Raw genomic sequence first — 18,409 nt, forward strand, 5'->3', positions numbered from 1 at the left:
TGGCTCCTTCATTTCTTCAGCTGAGTTCTTTGGGTAGTTTATAGCATTTCTTCTACTAATTCCTAATTTTTGACTACAAACAGCAGCAGACATAGAATTTTGTGTAATACCTTACTATTGAACAGAAGCCAAACATATTTTCTTTTCCACTGAATAGGGAAATTATTGAAGACAGAAGTATCATCATAAATCTTCAATAAGGTGTCAGTTTTGCACAAACGTATTATTCTGGTTACCACATATACGTATTCAGAATGTAAACCTAGAATTATTGTGTAAATTTATAAAATTTGAATTCTTACATGTAGTTGAAATTTTGCATGTAGATATTGCATACACTGAATTACTCTCCCATGGTATAGTTTTCCTAGCTGCATAAAAATTCAGAGGGGATATAATATGCATAATGTTTTGTGATGGAAACATGCATAGCTAGTGAAGGGTAAGCTCCCAAGACATGGTAACCAGCTATGAATTCCCCTTCATGTAATGCTTTATTCATAACTTAATTACAATTGCATAAACCAAAATATCTGTATGAAAACTATTGTAACACTTTTTGTTTTTACTATTGATGTGTGTCATGAAAAATACATTTTTACAATTTCAGTGATTCACACTGGATGATGGTGTTTTTTCTTTCTAATTCCAAAAAGAACTGGATGAAATTTTCAGAGAAGTCTATCTTAGGCTTGTAACAAACAACATTTAAAAGTTATTGCAGAAAAAATGCATCGTTGTTTAGCAAAACTCTACAGCAGTTACTTACTATCACCATGGCAAAGCAAAGGCCCCAGTTTGTAAGCTGCTTCCGAGTTTGGTCTGCCAGTATCTGTGATCACAATTTCAGTTACTGGTAGATGGTCCTTGTAGGAGAGGAACCCAGTATCATTAGTCCTGAAAAGACAAAATGAAAGCCACAGCTCTCCTAAATGTTTCCCATAAACATTTCATTACATTGACACATTGCTGGGGAAAAGGAAAGAAATTTAGAAAAATGTTGCCTAAATATGTATGTGTGTATATGTGTGTCTGTATATGTGTGTATAGGTGTGATAGAAAAAACTGTGACTAGAAACATATGTTTTGGAATTGATATTGGGCTCATTTGACAGGACCGAAAGAATTTCATTGGAAGTGGGTAGATTTATGGCTGACCTGGTTCACATAAACATGAGAAAAATACTCTTGAATAAATGGGCACCTAACTGGCTGCTTAAGTCAATGAGTTTGCTCAAGTCAGTAATTTTATGTTGCTGAGGACATACAGTATCTGTAATTGACTCCGTCATCAATATCAAACATTTAATGGCTTAATATGACTTTCAAGTAAGTCTTTGTTTTTTATTTTTCCACCTTGAAGTATAAAAAATCAAATAGAAATGTACAGTCATGCTGACTACAGGAAAAGCAGTATATGCTACAAGTATGAAACTTGCAGAAAAGAAAATATGCAACTTTGCACTCAGAGCACACAGCCAGTACTTTTAATCTTAGACCTAGTTCCCTGTTTCAAATCATTGTTGACTTAGTGCCAGAAATGATATTTAAATTTCATAAGCACCAGTTTTGGCCCTAAAATTTCTTCCCCTAAACCCATTGAAATGTTCAGTTACTCATGACCATTTGGAAAACTCAATCTGTCCATTCAATCCATTCATGGTTGAGTACTTCCTTTGAAGGGCAAAGCAAACAGTTCAGAAAAAACCTCAGAAACTCACCGAGGAGAGGTAATCTAGAAGTCCTACTGCTCAGAGATTAAACATGAGACACACCTCAGCAAGAAAGCCATGTTTCTCTGAGAATGTTGTTGGGCTTAGCAATCTTGTCTTTTAGTACACAGTGCACAGGAACTAAGACAACAGGGAGAGATTCCACTCTTGTGCTGAATAAAATTAGTGACTTTTTTCTCCTCTCCTCTCTCCCTTTCCTAAAATCATCATCTTTCTCCTGCATACAATTTCTGTTTATCTGTTTTGGAGCACAGTGCAAACAAATGGACTTTTTTTTTTTAGTAAACTATTTTGCTTAAGTGAGGAATGGAAAACATATATTTTTTTAAATGGTAACTTTTCATGAGATATTGCAGGTTTCTAATTTAGAATTAAAAAAAAATCTGTCAAAACACCATATATGTTTGCTTCAGCACAATGATGCTGTAAACAAAAGGAAACTGAATAGAATCTATCTTCTGTGGGGAGGATTTGCAATTTTTATATTTTTAGGACCAGATTTTTTAAAAAGCAATCTTTCTATTTTAGAATTCTAGAGACTTGAAGTTTTTGATTAGTCAAAAAAAGAGTTTAGTTAAATCTATGTCCAATCTATGACATAAGATAGATTTCACTATAAAAATAGACTGTCAAAACCAGTGTTTCAAAACCACAGTTCTCTATGCTCAAAATGCATCTCAAGCAAGCATAGCTTCTACCTACTTTTTCCACCCAGTGAACAGTATCTAGTCAACTAATCCAAAACAGTTGTTTCTAGGGAACCAAATATAATGTTAATCACAAGTTCCAGAATGAGTGTACACATAATCACTGTAACACTGGGGTCACTGGGAAGAATTTCCACTTATAAATGTCAAAAGTGGATAAAAACAGAAATATAATTCCGGAGTCATTATACTTTCAATTTAATACACTCATAAACATCTCAGCAACTTACTCAAAGTGAATGTACATGTGAAGACACAAACATCATCCCCTTATCTGCTGTATTTACAAATATGTTACCATTATAAATTAAACTATATATGTGAGCATGGATTAAATGAATGACAAAAATGAGCAAGAATATATTACATGTGTGAGCAACTATGCTAATTTTTTTCTCAAAATGCATTCATCTTCTAACACTTATTTTCATGTTAGAAATGAAATACTGGTTTTATTTTCATCAGCATAACAATAGGGAATTTTTTAATGTTCTGTGTGTTTCTTTAATCTCTTTATTGGAACAAATATTGCAGATATCACCCTGTGAATTTTACTGCAATAGCAAATTCTTTTCTCCAGAAATCTTTGAAGTTTGTGAAGAATTGTTCTTTGACTAACATTTTCTTGTACGTTCATTTCTGTGTCTGCTGAATTCACTGATCACATTGAGGGAACAAGCATTTTTCAACCTAACCCACTAGTCACTCCTTTAAAGGAAGGATGGACCTTCAGAAATAAAAATGGTATATTGCTTGATTTTGCACACATCAAGATGTTCTGAAGTACCTTTCTTATATATTTCTACTTTCAAAAAAAAAGATGCTGATGCATTTTTAAAAATGCATATATTAATGTGCTCACTGAACTTGATTTATATAAGTTAAATAGACTTCACAATTTTAAGACCATAAAAGTTTCTTCAACAGAAGAACTTTCACTTGAAAAGTCCCTCTGCTTTATCAAGTCCTGTACCACACTGGAGCTCTTGTTGAGAAAGTTGTATCTGACCCTTTTAAATGAAAAGTCAGGTTTAGATTTGACATTGTAACAAGAACTCATCCATCATATTATTTACTTGAAAGTTATCGTAAATTACACCAGAGAATTTTAGGCACAAGTGGCAGATGTACATCCTGGAAATCCATTCATTCTCTTTGAATAGGACTCCATATGAGTGCTTTGCTTCGTTGATAGCAAGGGATTAATTTTAATTATCTATGTTGTAGATGAAAAAAAGTGTGTAAAAGTCTAACCTTAAAAGTGTAGTTAAAAATTATGCTAAAATTAACTTTTTTCCCAGAACTTTTTATTTTAACTTTAATTACTGTCAGTAGTCTCAAACTAACTGAAGTTGTGGTAAAGAACAATTATCTAAATCTGTAACATGCAATATACTAAAAAGACTAGAAAGTATCTGTAAAAGTAAACCCTCCCCAAAATTCAGAGTGAAAGAATTAGCAGTAATACTTAATATATATAGCAATATCTTTGTGAAAAATTATGCTCTAAAGCAAAGAATCAGATGACATGATGGCAACTTAGATTTCCAACTGCCCTGCTATTATAAATGTCCTAAGGCCTATATATTTTCTTTATCTACTTTAAACAGAAAAAAGTATTTTGAATAAGCAGCAGTAAAAAGTCACCATTCATCCCTGTCTGCATCACAGTTGCAGTAATGCTGGGAATCAATACAGTTTCCCTCCAATCCACAAGCACATTTTTGTACAGCAGGCAAGGAACCTCCCCAGTAAGTATGAGTTTCATTGGTTCTTCCAATCCACCAGCTCAAGGGCATCCCATCTAAAAAGCAGATTAGAGAAAATCAGTGCCCAGTCTTGTCTCCTACTTCTCTCAAGTTTCCCATCCAAATAATATTCCAAAAGATTAAGAAGACAAAAAATCCCTGCTCAAATCTAAAACCTTTAAATGACTGGCAAAAAATAAATTACCACCTTTGCTTGGTAAGTGATTATTCATTTTAATACTTCGTTATCATGTATTAAATGATTGTCACAGATTTCTGCTTGCATTAGTAGAAAAGGGAACTCATGGTACCTAGTTCAGCCAGCCATGATATTAGAATCATTTATCTTAAGGAGTCCATTTATATAATTCATTCTAAAATGGTCCATGAAAGAGGAGATATATTCATCCTGAAAATCAGGATAGTTTATATTCCCAAATAAAGATTAATTTCAGATGTTGGAACTACCAGAAATAGAATGAGGAAAGTCACAGAAATGGTCTCATCCCACTACCAAGAGTACTACAGAGTACTACTACCCACATCTGTGATGAACATTAAGCAGCTGAATAGTGGTGTTAATCAGAAATGCCCAAAGACAGCTGTTAGGTCATGGACGGCAGATTCAGAATTTATATATTCAGAGATAGCAGAAATCATGGTAATGGTGCTCCCGTAAGCAAGTTGATATATCTGGTGAGCAGAGGTGAGGTTTCCCAGGACTATTACATCTCTCTGTGGTGCCTCCAGTCAGCATTGTTTCTAGCAAAATGATAAAACTGGATGTTTCCTTAATGTTACAGTACTGCAGAATAAGCTTAAAGGTATTGCCAAGCAAGCATAGCAACAGAAGAAATATCTACAGAATACATAATAGCAAAATGATATGAAGCATAAAGATAAGCCATCTCAAATGAGATGGAAGAAGGGTGATAGATGCATGAAAGTCAAGGCATGAGAATTAATGTTAAATTATAGAGTTTCTTATAGGTGCACTTCTTTTTGCTTCTGCTGGAGCTCCATTTTCAGCACCCAGCCCCCACAAAGAAGCTGGAATTTATTCTACTCTCAACTTTACTTACAACTGCTACTGCTTATTAAACCTCACTGTTAGATAAGACCTCTGTTGCACTGACAATCTTTCAGATCGCTAACATATTGACTGCATTCATTACCACACAACTGTCAGCCCAGCAGGGCAAAAAACAGTGTGAGCAGTTTTTCGAAAAGTCAAGCTTGCATAATGGCATCAATGTCCAATATCAGTGTTTGTGTTTGCAAACCATCACAGGAGGAAGAAAACCCAGAGACCGTGTATAAATAATTTATCAGAAAACACTTTAAAAAGGTTCTAACAACTAAGAATGTAAAAAGAAGAATATTTCTGCTGCTTTAGCAGCATGCTTTAGGTTTATACCATAGTCATGAATTAGCATTCCCAGTGTTTCACTAGGGACATTGGGGCATGTTTAAAAGCTGGTCTCAGTTACTTGTTCATACAGCCGGGTGAGGAGAAAGTATTTACTGAAATGCTGCAAGTTCATACTGATTAGCCCAGAGTTTTTTTCCCTGCGTTGGCAGAAAGTACTGCCTAAGCAAAATAAAGCCATTAATTAAAATGGTTAGAGATTTCCTTATAATGATCACATAAAAGTATTAAGAGATGACTTCTTTAATGATATCATTTGGAAATGCTATCCAGGCTGATTGAATACAATGCATTCTTAAAATAGTCAGTTAAGAACTACTATGTGAACTGTATGTTCCAAAAAATGTATCATGTAACCATCATCAAATTTTGTACTTGTCAGGCACACCTAGTGAAGATTATCAATAGCAGAAATGAGAACGATTAAATTGTTTAAACAAAGAATGATTTTAGAAAATTTGTAGAATAATACTTTCACATAACTTTCACAAGCTTATTTAGCATTCAAAACTGAATTTTAGATGACTTATCACAACTGACTGGTTGCACACTTTTAAAACATTTATTTTAGCACATTTATGTGCATATTATAAATATGCACCTATATATAATATAAACAGCATAACCATATAAATAGTGTATTATTTTAGCACATTTACATGCAATCTCCTTCAAAAAAAAGATATAGTCTTTAAAATTTCTGCTTGAGCCAAACCAGGCTTTTGAACATCTACTCATTGCTTTAATTTGGAGCACATGGTAAAAGGAAGGTTCATTGGGACATCTTAAGCAGCAGGTTCACTTTTTTTGCTGTGGAGGTGTTTTCAAACAGATATTCTTCCAAGAGCGAACACTAGTCTAAGAAGTCCAGAGATGCTCATGCCATAATTAGGCAGAAAGAATGTGTAAGGAAAGAGCTTAGACATAGAACCAGAAAGTGCTTCACGCAGAGGCCTCCTTTCTGCTTGGTAGGAAAGAATGCCAAGGAATCAATTTTTAGCATCCTAAGAGTTTCTGGTGCACAAGTCGAAAAATTTCACTAGTTTTACAAAAAACAGTAAAGAATGAGGGTTTTACCACCACATTATTTGGAATGCTTACAACACTTGTTCAGAGTAAAGTCTTTTAACACTAGCTCTGTGCTAGTGACAGTTAAGAATTAAATAGACTACATAACTTCAGTTTTCTTTAAGTAGATGTCTCTTTATTTCTTAAAGCAATTATAATTTTGTCAATAATCCACATGTAAACTACTGAACTTTTTATGAATGTTTTATTGGACAGTGGAAATTCAATGTTATTGATGTTTTTTGTCAAGTACAATATGCACATTAAGTGGACACATTAACTTCTGCTGGTATTTATGCACTAATTTGTGTTCTTTTAAAAAGATATTTCCTCAGTAGCTCCTTCATTAAAATTAAAAAAATCATGGAAGACCAAACAAGAAGAGATCTGTTAATAACAATCTCTGTTAATTTAAAAGTCTTATGAGAGAAATTAACTTGGGAACTTAATTCTCTGAAAGAAGATCATTATAAATTGACATTTGTATTTTCCTGGTTCAAGTATCTCTTGGCAACCTACAGAAATCTGCGTACTTGATATTTGAAGTAGTTCAAACTCCATAGCAGCAAAATGCCGTAGCCTTGTTAGAAATAAATAACTTTAGTAGCCAGTAAAACAAAAGGCACTATGCAGCATAAGAGGCTTTGTCTGCTTTACTTACCTGACTTATCTAAAAGCCTTGATTTTTTGCAGTAGTAAGCAAGCTCCTGTTCACAGTGATCTGCAAGGTTTATTGTAGCCTGAAGCTGGTCTAGGCTGGCAGAATACTTGAAAGACACGGTGTGTGGGTTCTCTCGATTAGCACTTTTAACTCTGGTTAGGTTGGTGCTGTTATGCTGTATAATTGTCCACGTTGCATCTTTCAAAACCCACATGAAAAGTAATAAAGAATGAGGAAGAGTTGCGTAAGTTAGTAATGGAAAGAACATGTATGATGAAATCAGACAAACTTCAAGATAACTTCTTTAATCATAGAAAGCCTTTTGGGGCTCATGAAACACAGAGATAAATCACTGAGCAAAAATGAAAACAATTATTGTTGTTTCTATTAATAGGTAGATTATTGTACCATGACTGTAAAAGTATTCGGCTTATTGAATAAGGAAAGAATATGCGATGACACCCAAATATTTGTATTAGAAATAAAATGCTCTTTACTTCACAAATTCCAATGAAAGACTGGAAAGAAAAAAACACTTACTGTTGTTACTTTCCCCAGGCATAAATAATACATAAAATAACACTAATTCTACCCTAAAATCTACCTACATTACATACATCGTTATAGCCTGAATTAATTTATTCTGTATGAGAAAATGGCCTACAGGCCTTTTCTATTCTACATAGAAGCAGAAGTATCTTGCATATACTATATTTACTACAAAACTAAGATTACATGTAGGTGAATTATTATTGCCACCTAAAATTAAATAGTAGTTATGGTGAAGGCTTGTATCATTCTTCTGTTTTATACTTTTGCCAAGCCCCTTCACCTGTGAATAGGAAAGAAATGAGCTTATTCTGTTCCAACTCCCGCTTTCAAAACTTTGAAGTCTCACTCCTGACCAAAATCCCTTTCAAGGTAGGGGTGAGCAGGCTCCCAGTTAAAGCCAGTCTGGGACAGTCAAGTCAAGTTTAGATTCATGGTTACTGTATTCTTCCATCTTAATGGTCAATGTAATTTGAAAAAAACATGAGAAATATTACTTTCTCTAAATTTTAGTATTGATACAGTATTTCTAACACTGTAATAGTAGTACTCCAACTAGACTTCTATTTTATTTCATCAGCTGCCTATAGGCTACACATGGCAGATATTATAAAATATTCATAAAGAGGAAAGGACTCATGGTCACTTAAAGATAACTACTAGACAGAAAAACTAAATGAAATATTTTTTATCTAATTATAAAGTTTTATTAAGGATGTGATTAGAGTATCAAAAACCAGATAGCTAGATACAAAAATTTAAATTTTGGTTGTTTTCTTTGTTTTGGGTGCTGTTTTCCATGGTTGTGGGGATTTTTTGGTAGATGAACATACACACAGACAAAAATAGACCTAAACATTACACTAAACTTAAAAATGAAGACAAGCAGTTTGGATATTCAACTCACGGTCACACTCCTAAAATTATAAAGAAAAAAGGAAAAAAGACAACTGCAATTTTTGTAGCATTTTAATTGACAGTGTCGACTGTAGGCTTTTGATTCTGAAACTGACCTCCAGGAACAAAATCAAGGAATGGCACCTCCCTCCCAGCTGCCTGAAAATAGAGCCCCATGAATGTCAAAGACAAAGCAGTGCAGTATGAAATGTGGGCATCTGCCTTCCCTGCCACTGGTGGGAAAAGGGAATACCAGTCATGAGGAAACTGGGAACAAAACAAATATAGAAGATTCATCCTGTCACAATGCATCTTGAGATGAAGAACTGATCAATGATGTTTGCTTAATGTGGTGAATAAGGAGTGACTGAGGAAAACAGTAACAGCTGTTCATGGACACACAAGGATAAATCAGACACTGCACTGTACCTTGGAGAGTTATACCCACTTAGAAAAATTGTCATCTTTCTGCCATGATTCCTTGGTGTCTTTCAGTCTCACAGGACACTAGAATATTTCTTTCTAAGAGCCTGTGCCAATCTGAAGTGTGCTTATTGTGAGCTAGCACAGTTCACTGTAGAAGTCAAGGTCAGGAGCTGACATGGTGAGACTAGGTAAATTGCTCAAGCCCATTATCACACTCTTACTGTAAGGTTTCTAAGTCAAGTTCTCAACAGCGCATATCTAAATCAGTTCAAATCTAGCTTATTCATGTATTCTTTTAAACAGTTATAAATGTGTAAAAATATATTTTTGTCAAACAAAACAATAAAATGTTTCCGTGATTTTGGCTGGAAAGAAATTCAAATAAAAGGGGCTAAATAAAAAGAAAAGGAGACAGCCACAAATCCAGCAATATTAAATTCCAAAGCCATTTAAATTTAAGCTTTTTAGAAAGGATTTATACCAATATACCGTACAGCATACAGAGTGTCAACAAAACATCAACTGTTTTGTTAAAAAGCAGACTGAAATCAAACTCCGACAGCTAAAACTTCTAGTTATATACATGATCAGATTCAAAGAACAGGTTGCAGAAGGCAAACAGGGTGTCCAAAAGTGAGGCTGCAAGAGTCCCACTGGTTGCATTTGTATTCTCCAAAAGATCACCTTGCAGCTTGAGAAATGAAGTTTAGTATCTATATTCCTCTCAACAGAGGCCAGATCTAAATTACAATTTTTCAGAAGGCTATCAAGAAAAATCTGCAAATTTCTCATAAAACATAACTTATTTCTCATTTTCTTAAGTCTGCTGCAACTTCAGTGAGAACAAAGCTGCTTCCCAAAAATGAACTAGTATGACATTGTCTCCATATGGAACATATGCCCCATTTATGCAAAGCATAACAGGAATGCTGTGTTAGCTTCACAGCCTGAATCCTGTTATTGTTCTAATTTTCTGCCTAATTCTTTGCCCAATATCCTGACCGAAGGAGTCACCTTCATTTTGTTGTGCATGTTTACATTAAATTCAGGAACTTCAGAGACTTCTCCCTTGGTAACCCATGTTTCAAGATAATGAGCATGCATACAGTCCCAGCTGTAAGTTAAGGAAGTTTATCACCTCACCTGTCATATTGCAGTATACGAGAAATGGTCCCAAGGGGCCACTTCCATCTGAATCAATATTGTAAAAGCCTGAAGTATTCCCTCTGTGCTTATAGGCTTCACATGATTGCTCATAGATGGCTGTAAAAGAACACATTCCATCACAAATGTAATGGCATGATTTTACATTTTTATTCAGGGAATTAAAAAAAAAGTGCATGAACTGTGACATTGGGAAAAGCAGTTGGGTGTGTTATCTCTGCTAAAGAATGAAGAAAATTCATGTTGTCAAAACTATGCCTTTATTAGAAGTTGTTAAGCATATTTGGTTTTATTTATCAAGGAGATCACAAGGTGCATTTTTAAGCATTTTAATCTGTATTTCCAGTTCAAGACCTCTGGGAGGAAAACATGAAATATGGGTAAGTAAATGGTTGTAAAAACTGCTGAATAATGGTAGAATGCCAAGAATATTACTTAGACCCTGGTAATAAGATTTTGAGGAAACCCCTACTAACTACCTCAACCAAATCAGATTTTTGTTGCTGTTGTTGTTGTAAAGTAAAGCAGAAGGTAACCATTTTTTGGCTTTCACACTTCTTATTTTCTTCCCATTTTAAATGGAAAAGCAAGTGACTTGTCAGAGACTTCAATAAAAGAACTAAATAAGCAAAGACAAAATGACAACTCCTTGGCTCCTTGTCGTGTATGCTTTATTTCAGTCTAGGTCCGAAAAAAAAATCAGTGATACCTGCTCTATATCAAGTATCTGAGAAAAAAGAAGATGTATGAGTACACCTCTGTAACTGTATCTCAGGAAGCATGATGATAATGCCACAGCTGGACACGCTAGTCTAAATTCTCCTTTAACCATTATGTTTCTTTTGAGCAGTCATAATGTTTTGATCTTTCATTTCAAAATTAAACTGTGAGCTATATCAGAATAAAAACTTAAAAAAAAAAAAAAAATCTGCCAAAAGAATGAGCCATTAGATTACAAAAGGAGTTACGAGTGCTATACAAATGTTTTTTAAAAATAAGCTATTTTTCTTAAGAATGTGATCCTTCTGTTTCTTTGCCGGATGGTTACTGACATTGTAGGGCAACAACTATAAAAGAGACAAATCATTGATTTTACTTACTCTATGAAATATCCATAACAAACAATTTATGCAATTTTCAAATGGAATTTTATGGTTCTTTACAGTAAATGCCCTTAACTAAATTTAGAAATGAAAAAAGAAGTTCAATTATTCATTATTATTTTTGACAAGGAAAAAATTTGGTAACTTGTAATATTACATTTCTCACGGAGTCCTAATCATCAGGAAACCATAGCCTCCCTCTGTCCTCATAGATATCACCAGATTATTCAATTTATGACTTTTCAAATTGTAATGAAGCAAATCACCTTCATCTTCACTCTGGGCTCATCAGAGTTGAATGGTATACACTGTGGTATTCAAAAGCATCTATACTATTGGCATATATGACTCTTGTTGACTTTGTATGAGCAAGATTTAAATAGGCCATCTTCTAAAATCAGTGATTTCTCAAAAAATCCCACCTGGGTATACGTACATTCTTTTTGTAAAAGCTGCCAAAAAGGACTGTACAGATTTATAAAGATGATTTGTAAGGACAGATATGGGGAGAAATAAGAGAGAATTGGGTTGTGAGCTGTAAAACCTGCCTGCAGAGGCAGATGGCAGCACAAAGGAGCACATGGTGGCACACAGAGGTTTGTCTCCTCCGGACTCTGGGGGAGGAGGTGTCACAGGGCAGAGCCCTACGGAGAGGAGCCTGCCGGGAGCTGACAGACGGGTGAACAGCAATTGATCATCCCATAGGAGGACACTGAGAAAGTGTGTTGCTGATGTGGCAACACGGGATAGGTCACACCCTATAAGGAAATACTGTGCCTTGGAAAAGTGTATAAAACCAACTCACTCCTATGAATAAACGATTGATATTCCCTGCCGGTCTGGGTCTGTGCCTCAATCGCTGACAGACAGAATTATTTATCTGATGATTAAGGCAATCTTTCTATTTAAAAACAAACAAACAAACAAACAAAACAACAACAAAAAAAAAAACACCAAAAAAACCCCCCAAAAAACCCCAGTAAACTTACAGTAAACTTTCATATGGATTTTTACTTATTAGAAGCATGTAATAAAAGCCAGAGTACTTATTGTCTTCCCAGAACATGCTGAAAGCAGTACCAAAGTAAAGCATCTCCTGTGAAATTACCTAAGTTACTTCCAATTAGTTTTTTAAAATTAATTTATTTTATTTTCTCCTAATCTACTTCCTGATCCAGCAAACTAGAAAAACATGTGTATGAGGTTTAGCACAGGATTACCTTTGGACATGCGTGTAGTCCCACTGTCTCAGAAACAATGAGTATTAGTTGTTGTGATGAATAAAGATGAATTTAACATATTTCTAAATGATCCATTGATTCAGAAAGTGGAATTATATGGATGGGAGAGGATATTACTATCTCATGTAAAATACAAAAAACATGAAAGAAAAACACAAACTTTCAATCCATTTTTTTGTTACATATTTTGAGCTCCCAAGGCCTTTCCTCAAACCAGATCATGAGTATTTTTATGACTTAAAATAATTTATGAATGATATGTTCAAATGTTTTTTGGTTTGTTTTGTTTTGTTTTGTTTTTTTTTCTTTGTGGTGAAGAAATTCAATCAGAAGTAAAAGCATAGTCAGAAATCAGAAAACATCTTAGACTTACGATAGTGGCAAGTAGCTCCCTTGTAACCAGTATTGGCACAGTTACAGTGAAAACTGTTCCAGGACTGTGAGCACTCACCACCATGTTCACAGTAATTAGGCAAACACCTAAAACAAAAAACAATGTACATTTTCACTCTTCACTTACATGCTACTTGTACTTAGCAAGAAAAGCAAATCCTGGAAAAGAAGTATAATGTGAAGGAAGTGATCAAGGTCATTGGTAAAGATGTCAATGTAAGTAAAAGAAAATGAAGAATTTCTTCCTTGGTATTCCTTTTGCTTATAGAAAATATCTTCATTATGTAATAAGCTTGTGAGAACAGAAATAAATTGTAGGATGCAGAATTGTTATTACTGTTCAACTGGCCGCAATTCAATACAGGCTGATAAACCAATGAAAGGTTTATGTGTTGATAATTCAATGCAAGTTTTGCAATGACTGGAATTTCTTCAACAAGATTTATCAAAACAAAGCAACATTAGAGCAGATTTCTTTCTGTTCTTGTAAAAATAATAATAAAAAAATCACCTAACAAATAAATCTGACCACAGCATCTATCTCTTATTCCAAAATTGTATTTAGTTTCTATCCTAGAAAGAGTTCAGTATGTGAGTTTCAACGCAACTGCCTATAAAGCCAGTTTCCATTCTGGTAATACAATTAATATCCTGAAGGGCTTGATTACTTTCTTCTACGTATACAATGGTTGACTGAAAAACTAATTTACCTGTATCTTCTTAGTGTTTCAGACTGCAGCACTGAACCAAAGTATAAAATAGTCGTGAGATGAAAAAAAAAGAAATTCTCTTTTTTTATAAACACAGCTGAAAATATGTTGAAGTATACTGGCACACTTCAACCAATTATTAACTAGCTTTTAACCAATTCTTAACTAGCTTTTCACATTAGAAATTAGTAAACATTCTAACTGCACTGAGTATATATGTATGATACAGCTCAGAAAGTGTAAAATAACTTTACTGTTGACATTAGCCACAGTAAAAAAAAAACCCAAACAAAAACAATAGGTCCACTAATATTCACAGGATCTTGAAATACCTTTTAATTAATTCAAGAAATGTTAGGAGGATATTAAATTAGGATCGCAGAAAGTCCAAAATTTCACACATCTGCCCTATGAATAATTCAGGGTTTTCATGCATTCAGTCCTCATGGCACTCAAAGAATTTTATCTTCCTTTCATGTTTATAAACAAAAATAAGTGGTTTTCACAGAAGTAAATTAAAAAAAGAAGTAGCAGGTGAAGTGTAGGTAAAGTAAATAAACTGAGAGATGTCACCTATTTACAAGGAAATCTGTGACACTTTTTGGTAGTGAGAGAGCTGATCTTGTATCTATTCTCTTACTCACAAAATGTATTCTTAAGACTAGTCTATAAAGGATATATGTCTCAATGAGCTCTGTTTAGGCACCGGGCTTACAATTATTTTGATTTTAAATACTTAGATGGAATTACATAAATTTGCTAATGTTTCTTAGGTAAATGTTTTATTTTACTATGGATATAACTAATCATCAGTTATTATAAATACAAACCTCTAGCAAAACCACCATTCAAGACCTTCAGTGCATCCACTGACAGCTGCCCTGCTGTCACAACATTTTGTGTCTCATGCCTTTTTGATAAAGACATCATTATCCAAAAATTGTGCTCTACATGGTCTTTACTGGTATTGACTCCCTGTCCCTACTAATTAATCTTACTAATAGTGTTCACAAATTGAAAAGCGTAGATGAAATTGATGACGATTGAACCAACCTCAATGAAAGTGAAAACAAGAGTGTAATTTAAATCTTTTAACATTAAATTTTACATCTTTCCGCTGCTTCAGAACGTATAATAGAAAGTAGCCACTAGCTACATCAAAGTAAATGTATAACTAAATTATACAGTGACCCTACACCAAAGAAAGATTTAGAACAGAGTTTTCTGTGAAAAAACAAATCTTCTAAAAAATATTTCTCATATTTGAAACAGTATTTCTAGTTCTTCATCTGTAAAAATTAATTTTTTGTATTCATCACCATGTCTGCTAAAACCAGAAAAGCAACAGCTGATTAAACATTTACCACATATTTCTTGATAATATGCTTTTAAGTGTAGGGCATCTGAAAATGATATAATATTTTATACCGAGGCAGCAGGCTATTAATAGTTATAAACTAATATTGAGAGGAGAATGCTAATCCAGAATATGAATATAATTTTGATAAGGGGAAAACAAGGACTTTGTATGTGAAGTTTCAGCTAGACTTTTTTTGTACACTGTTTCTTTATCACGATTCTAAATTATGGTTAAAAGATACTTTAAAAAGAGCAAATAACTGCTGCATTTTTAATCCCTATTATTTCTTCATTCTTCAGTTTATTTAAAAAAAAGAGAGAAAAAAATTTTCAGAACTGTGCAGTTATTTTTGGCTTTTTTTAAAAGACATAAACCCATTTAATTTTTTTTTTTTTTTTTTTTTTTTTATAACACTGCTGCCAGGACAAAAACACGAGAACTCCTGGTAGGAAACTGTATGTTTCTGTGTAGGGCTCAATGTAATTAGGACAGAGTCATCTGGTACTCTTTCCTCAGAGACTAAATATGCTTACATTGTAAGGTATTTAAATGACACTGTGTCCTTTAAAGTGATTTTGTGAATGGTTCATACATAATTAGGAGTTATTAAACTGATATATATTTATAAAGGAGCTGAGAGAAAATATATTAAGGAGAAATGTATGAAGGGAATTGTTTGCATTCCTAAGAGAAACATGAGCAATAGAACAATATAAAGGTATCGTGTAATGAAATGGCTAAATGAAGGATCATGGGAAGACTGGTGACTGGAAACAGTCATAACAATTTAAGACTAGGATAAGGAATTAGAAAGTTTATGGAACTGAGAAAACTGAAAATAGGAAAATGGTATGACATTTATTTGTATAAAAAGAATAAAAAGTTAATAATTTATATTCAGAAAAATTAATTATTAACAAACCATCTCTCCAAAAAGACTGTAAATCTCATAAAGAATGCTCTTCATATGCTAAATGTGTATATATGAGGTAAAGAATGGATTAAATGGAATTATTTTCAGTTTATTTACTATTGCATATAAATCCAGGTTTCTACTCAAAGAATAAATTTTATTTGTCTCCATGCACTTTAAATGTGTAAAACTACTACATTTAGGTGTCCATCACTTCTGTTCCAAAAGCCATCAATAACTCCAGAATCTGGGTCATGTTTCACTATCTGGAACCGGAGATGTAAAGACTCCCCTAAAGACTCCAAGACAAAGAAGGGATTTGTTTGTGCTCATCTGTAGGGAGATATTTACCATCAGGAACACAGTGGCAAAAATGCTTATTAGCTTAGGGCATTCAAAGACATTTATAAATTATGGTAAGAAGAAAACAGTTTTTCTCAAAAAATATGGTACACAGGATGATACAAGCTACCTATCAAAAATTGTTTAAAACATGTAAGCAGTTTTAATTTTGCCAAAGAAGAATGTGCTTTATCACCTGGATTTATGGTGAGACGTAGAATTAGTTTATAAAGAGAGACATGAAGCTTCAAAATGATGAGCTGCAAATATTAAATTAAATGAGATTCTGTGAGGAAACGGGAAAGAAACAGTCCCAGAAGCAAGACTAGCACAAGATCAGACAGGATTTTTAAAAGTAGTCTATTTTGAAATAAAATACAATGAGGGTAATGGAATTTATAAAAATAAGTGGGTGGATTAAACTTCTATGTTGATAAATTAGGAAGACATGCTAAGCCTGCTGGGAGCTGAAAACTAAATCTGGAAGAGCCATGCAAGAAAGGTACAATAGTCAAGGTAGAAGAGACATAAATTAACACTAGCAAATATTAGAGAAAACAAAACCAACCAACCAAAAATCTCCCATGAAGGTGTTCTTTTCCTTTTGTACCATTGATCTTGAGAAAAAAATACATAATTTTGATGAAGTATGAAAGTAATATAAGCTCAAGCCCAGAAAGTGCAAGAAAGTAATAAAACACTTTGAAAACCACTGTGGCTTGGAGGTTTTAAGTGTCTTACACATGTCCTCATTGGAAAAAAACCCCAACCAAAAGCAGAAACTAATGATATTGACATAAAATGAAGGTGGTAACTACTTTCCTTCATAGGCTGTAAAAATTCAGCAAGATAAAACTATGATAAGGGCATATATAAAAAACTTTGCCCTTTGCTGCAATGCTTAAAAGCAACAACAAAAAAAGTAATTAAAAAGGAAGGGTGCAGTTCTAAATAAATTGAGCTGCACCAAGTAAGAGTTAAGTGGTATGACACTTGTATACTCTAAATACTGCTGGATTTCTATATACTGTGATTTACATAGTGGCTTTATACATCATATATTGTTTATTTATACACAAACCATCTTTTTAAAACCTACATGTAAAACTTAAATCTTATGGTCATTCAAAACTGAAAATAGCTGGAATCACTACATATAAAAATGTACCGTCTTCCTTTAAAAATTTTGGTAAGATATGTCTGTGTTCATGAAGCAGGAGATGGCTTCTAAACTGCAACTCTAAGATGAGGATTTTAGGAGGTCCACAGTTGTAGGGGTCCCTTCCCCCCCACCACGTAGCCCTGGGAGAGGGGCCCTGAGGGGACAGAGACAGGGTTTCCCTGCCCCTGGTCAGCGTCGTTTGCCATTGGTTGGTTTGTGTTCCCCTGCGCGGGCAGAAGGACCCTCGGTCCCATAATTCCCACAGTTCCTCGGCAGATCCCCAGCCATGCGGCTGGAGAAATAAACATCTCTCTGAAACATCTACCAAGAATCGGTCCATATATATTTCTTTCCCACGGGACTCCTGGTTTGATATATGCGTGTTGCAGTATCCCCGCTGCAACAAAATGGTGGCGAATTGTGGGCAGAACAATCCCTGATCCCTAAGCGACTGATGTGTGAGCAAACCCTGGAAACTTTTGATTCCTCTTCTTGTTTTTGTTTTGCTATTCCATATCTAAACTATGGAGGAACCGTGGAAAAACTCCAAGCTGCATATGGACATTTATCTTAAACTTGAAAAGATTCTTGAACAATGATTTGTAAATTTTAGCTTAATTCAAGCTCAAAAGGAACTGAAACATTTCCTGGCATGGTTGTTTAAGAACTTTTTCTATGTTTCTTGGGATTTAATTCTTACCAAGGGCTTTTGGAAGACCATTTGGACACAGTTAATTTTTGAGTCAAAATATATGCCAATGGAAGAATATTTTCGTGAATATTATTTAATTACCGAGACTGTT

General features: G+C 34.1%; 1 protein-coding gene across 2 annotated transcripts in view; it reads right to left on the bottom strand.

The window, feature by feature from the left end:
- LOC103614940 (contactin-associated protein-like 4) overlaps positions 1–18,409 on the bottom strand; it is a 215,125-nt gene that overhangs the window by 36,003 nt on the left and 160,713 nt on the right. For both annotated transcript variants that reach the window (XM_017733352.1, XM_017733351.1), the window contains 5 exons: positions 13,100–13,206; positions 10,362–10,481; positions 7,347–7,544; positions 4,088–4,244; positions 770–897 (listed from right to left, as the gene is read on the bottom strand). In XM_017733352.1, the coding sequence (XP_017588841.1) occupies positions 770–897; positions 4,088–4,244; positions 7,347–7,544; positions 10,362–10,481; positions 13,100–13,206 (710 nt within the window). The remainder of the gene's footprint in view (positions 1–769; positions 898–4,087; positions 4,245–7,346; positions 7,545–10,361; positions 10,482–13,099; positions 13,207–18,409) is intronic.

The sequence above is a fragment of the Corvus brachyrhynchos genome, unplaced genomic scaffold (genome assembly GCF_000691975.1).
Source record: "Corvus brachyrhynchos isolate BGI_N302 unplaced genomic scaffold, ASM69197v1 scaffold424, whole genome shotgun sequence".
Classification (NCBI taxonomy): Eukaryota; Metazoa; Chordata; class Aves; order Passeriformes; family Corvidae; genus Corvus; species Corvus brachyrhynchos.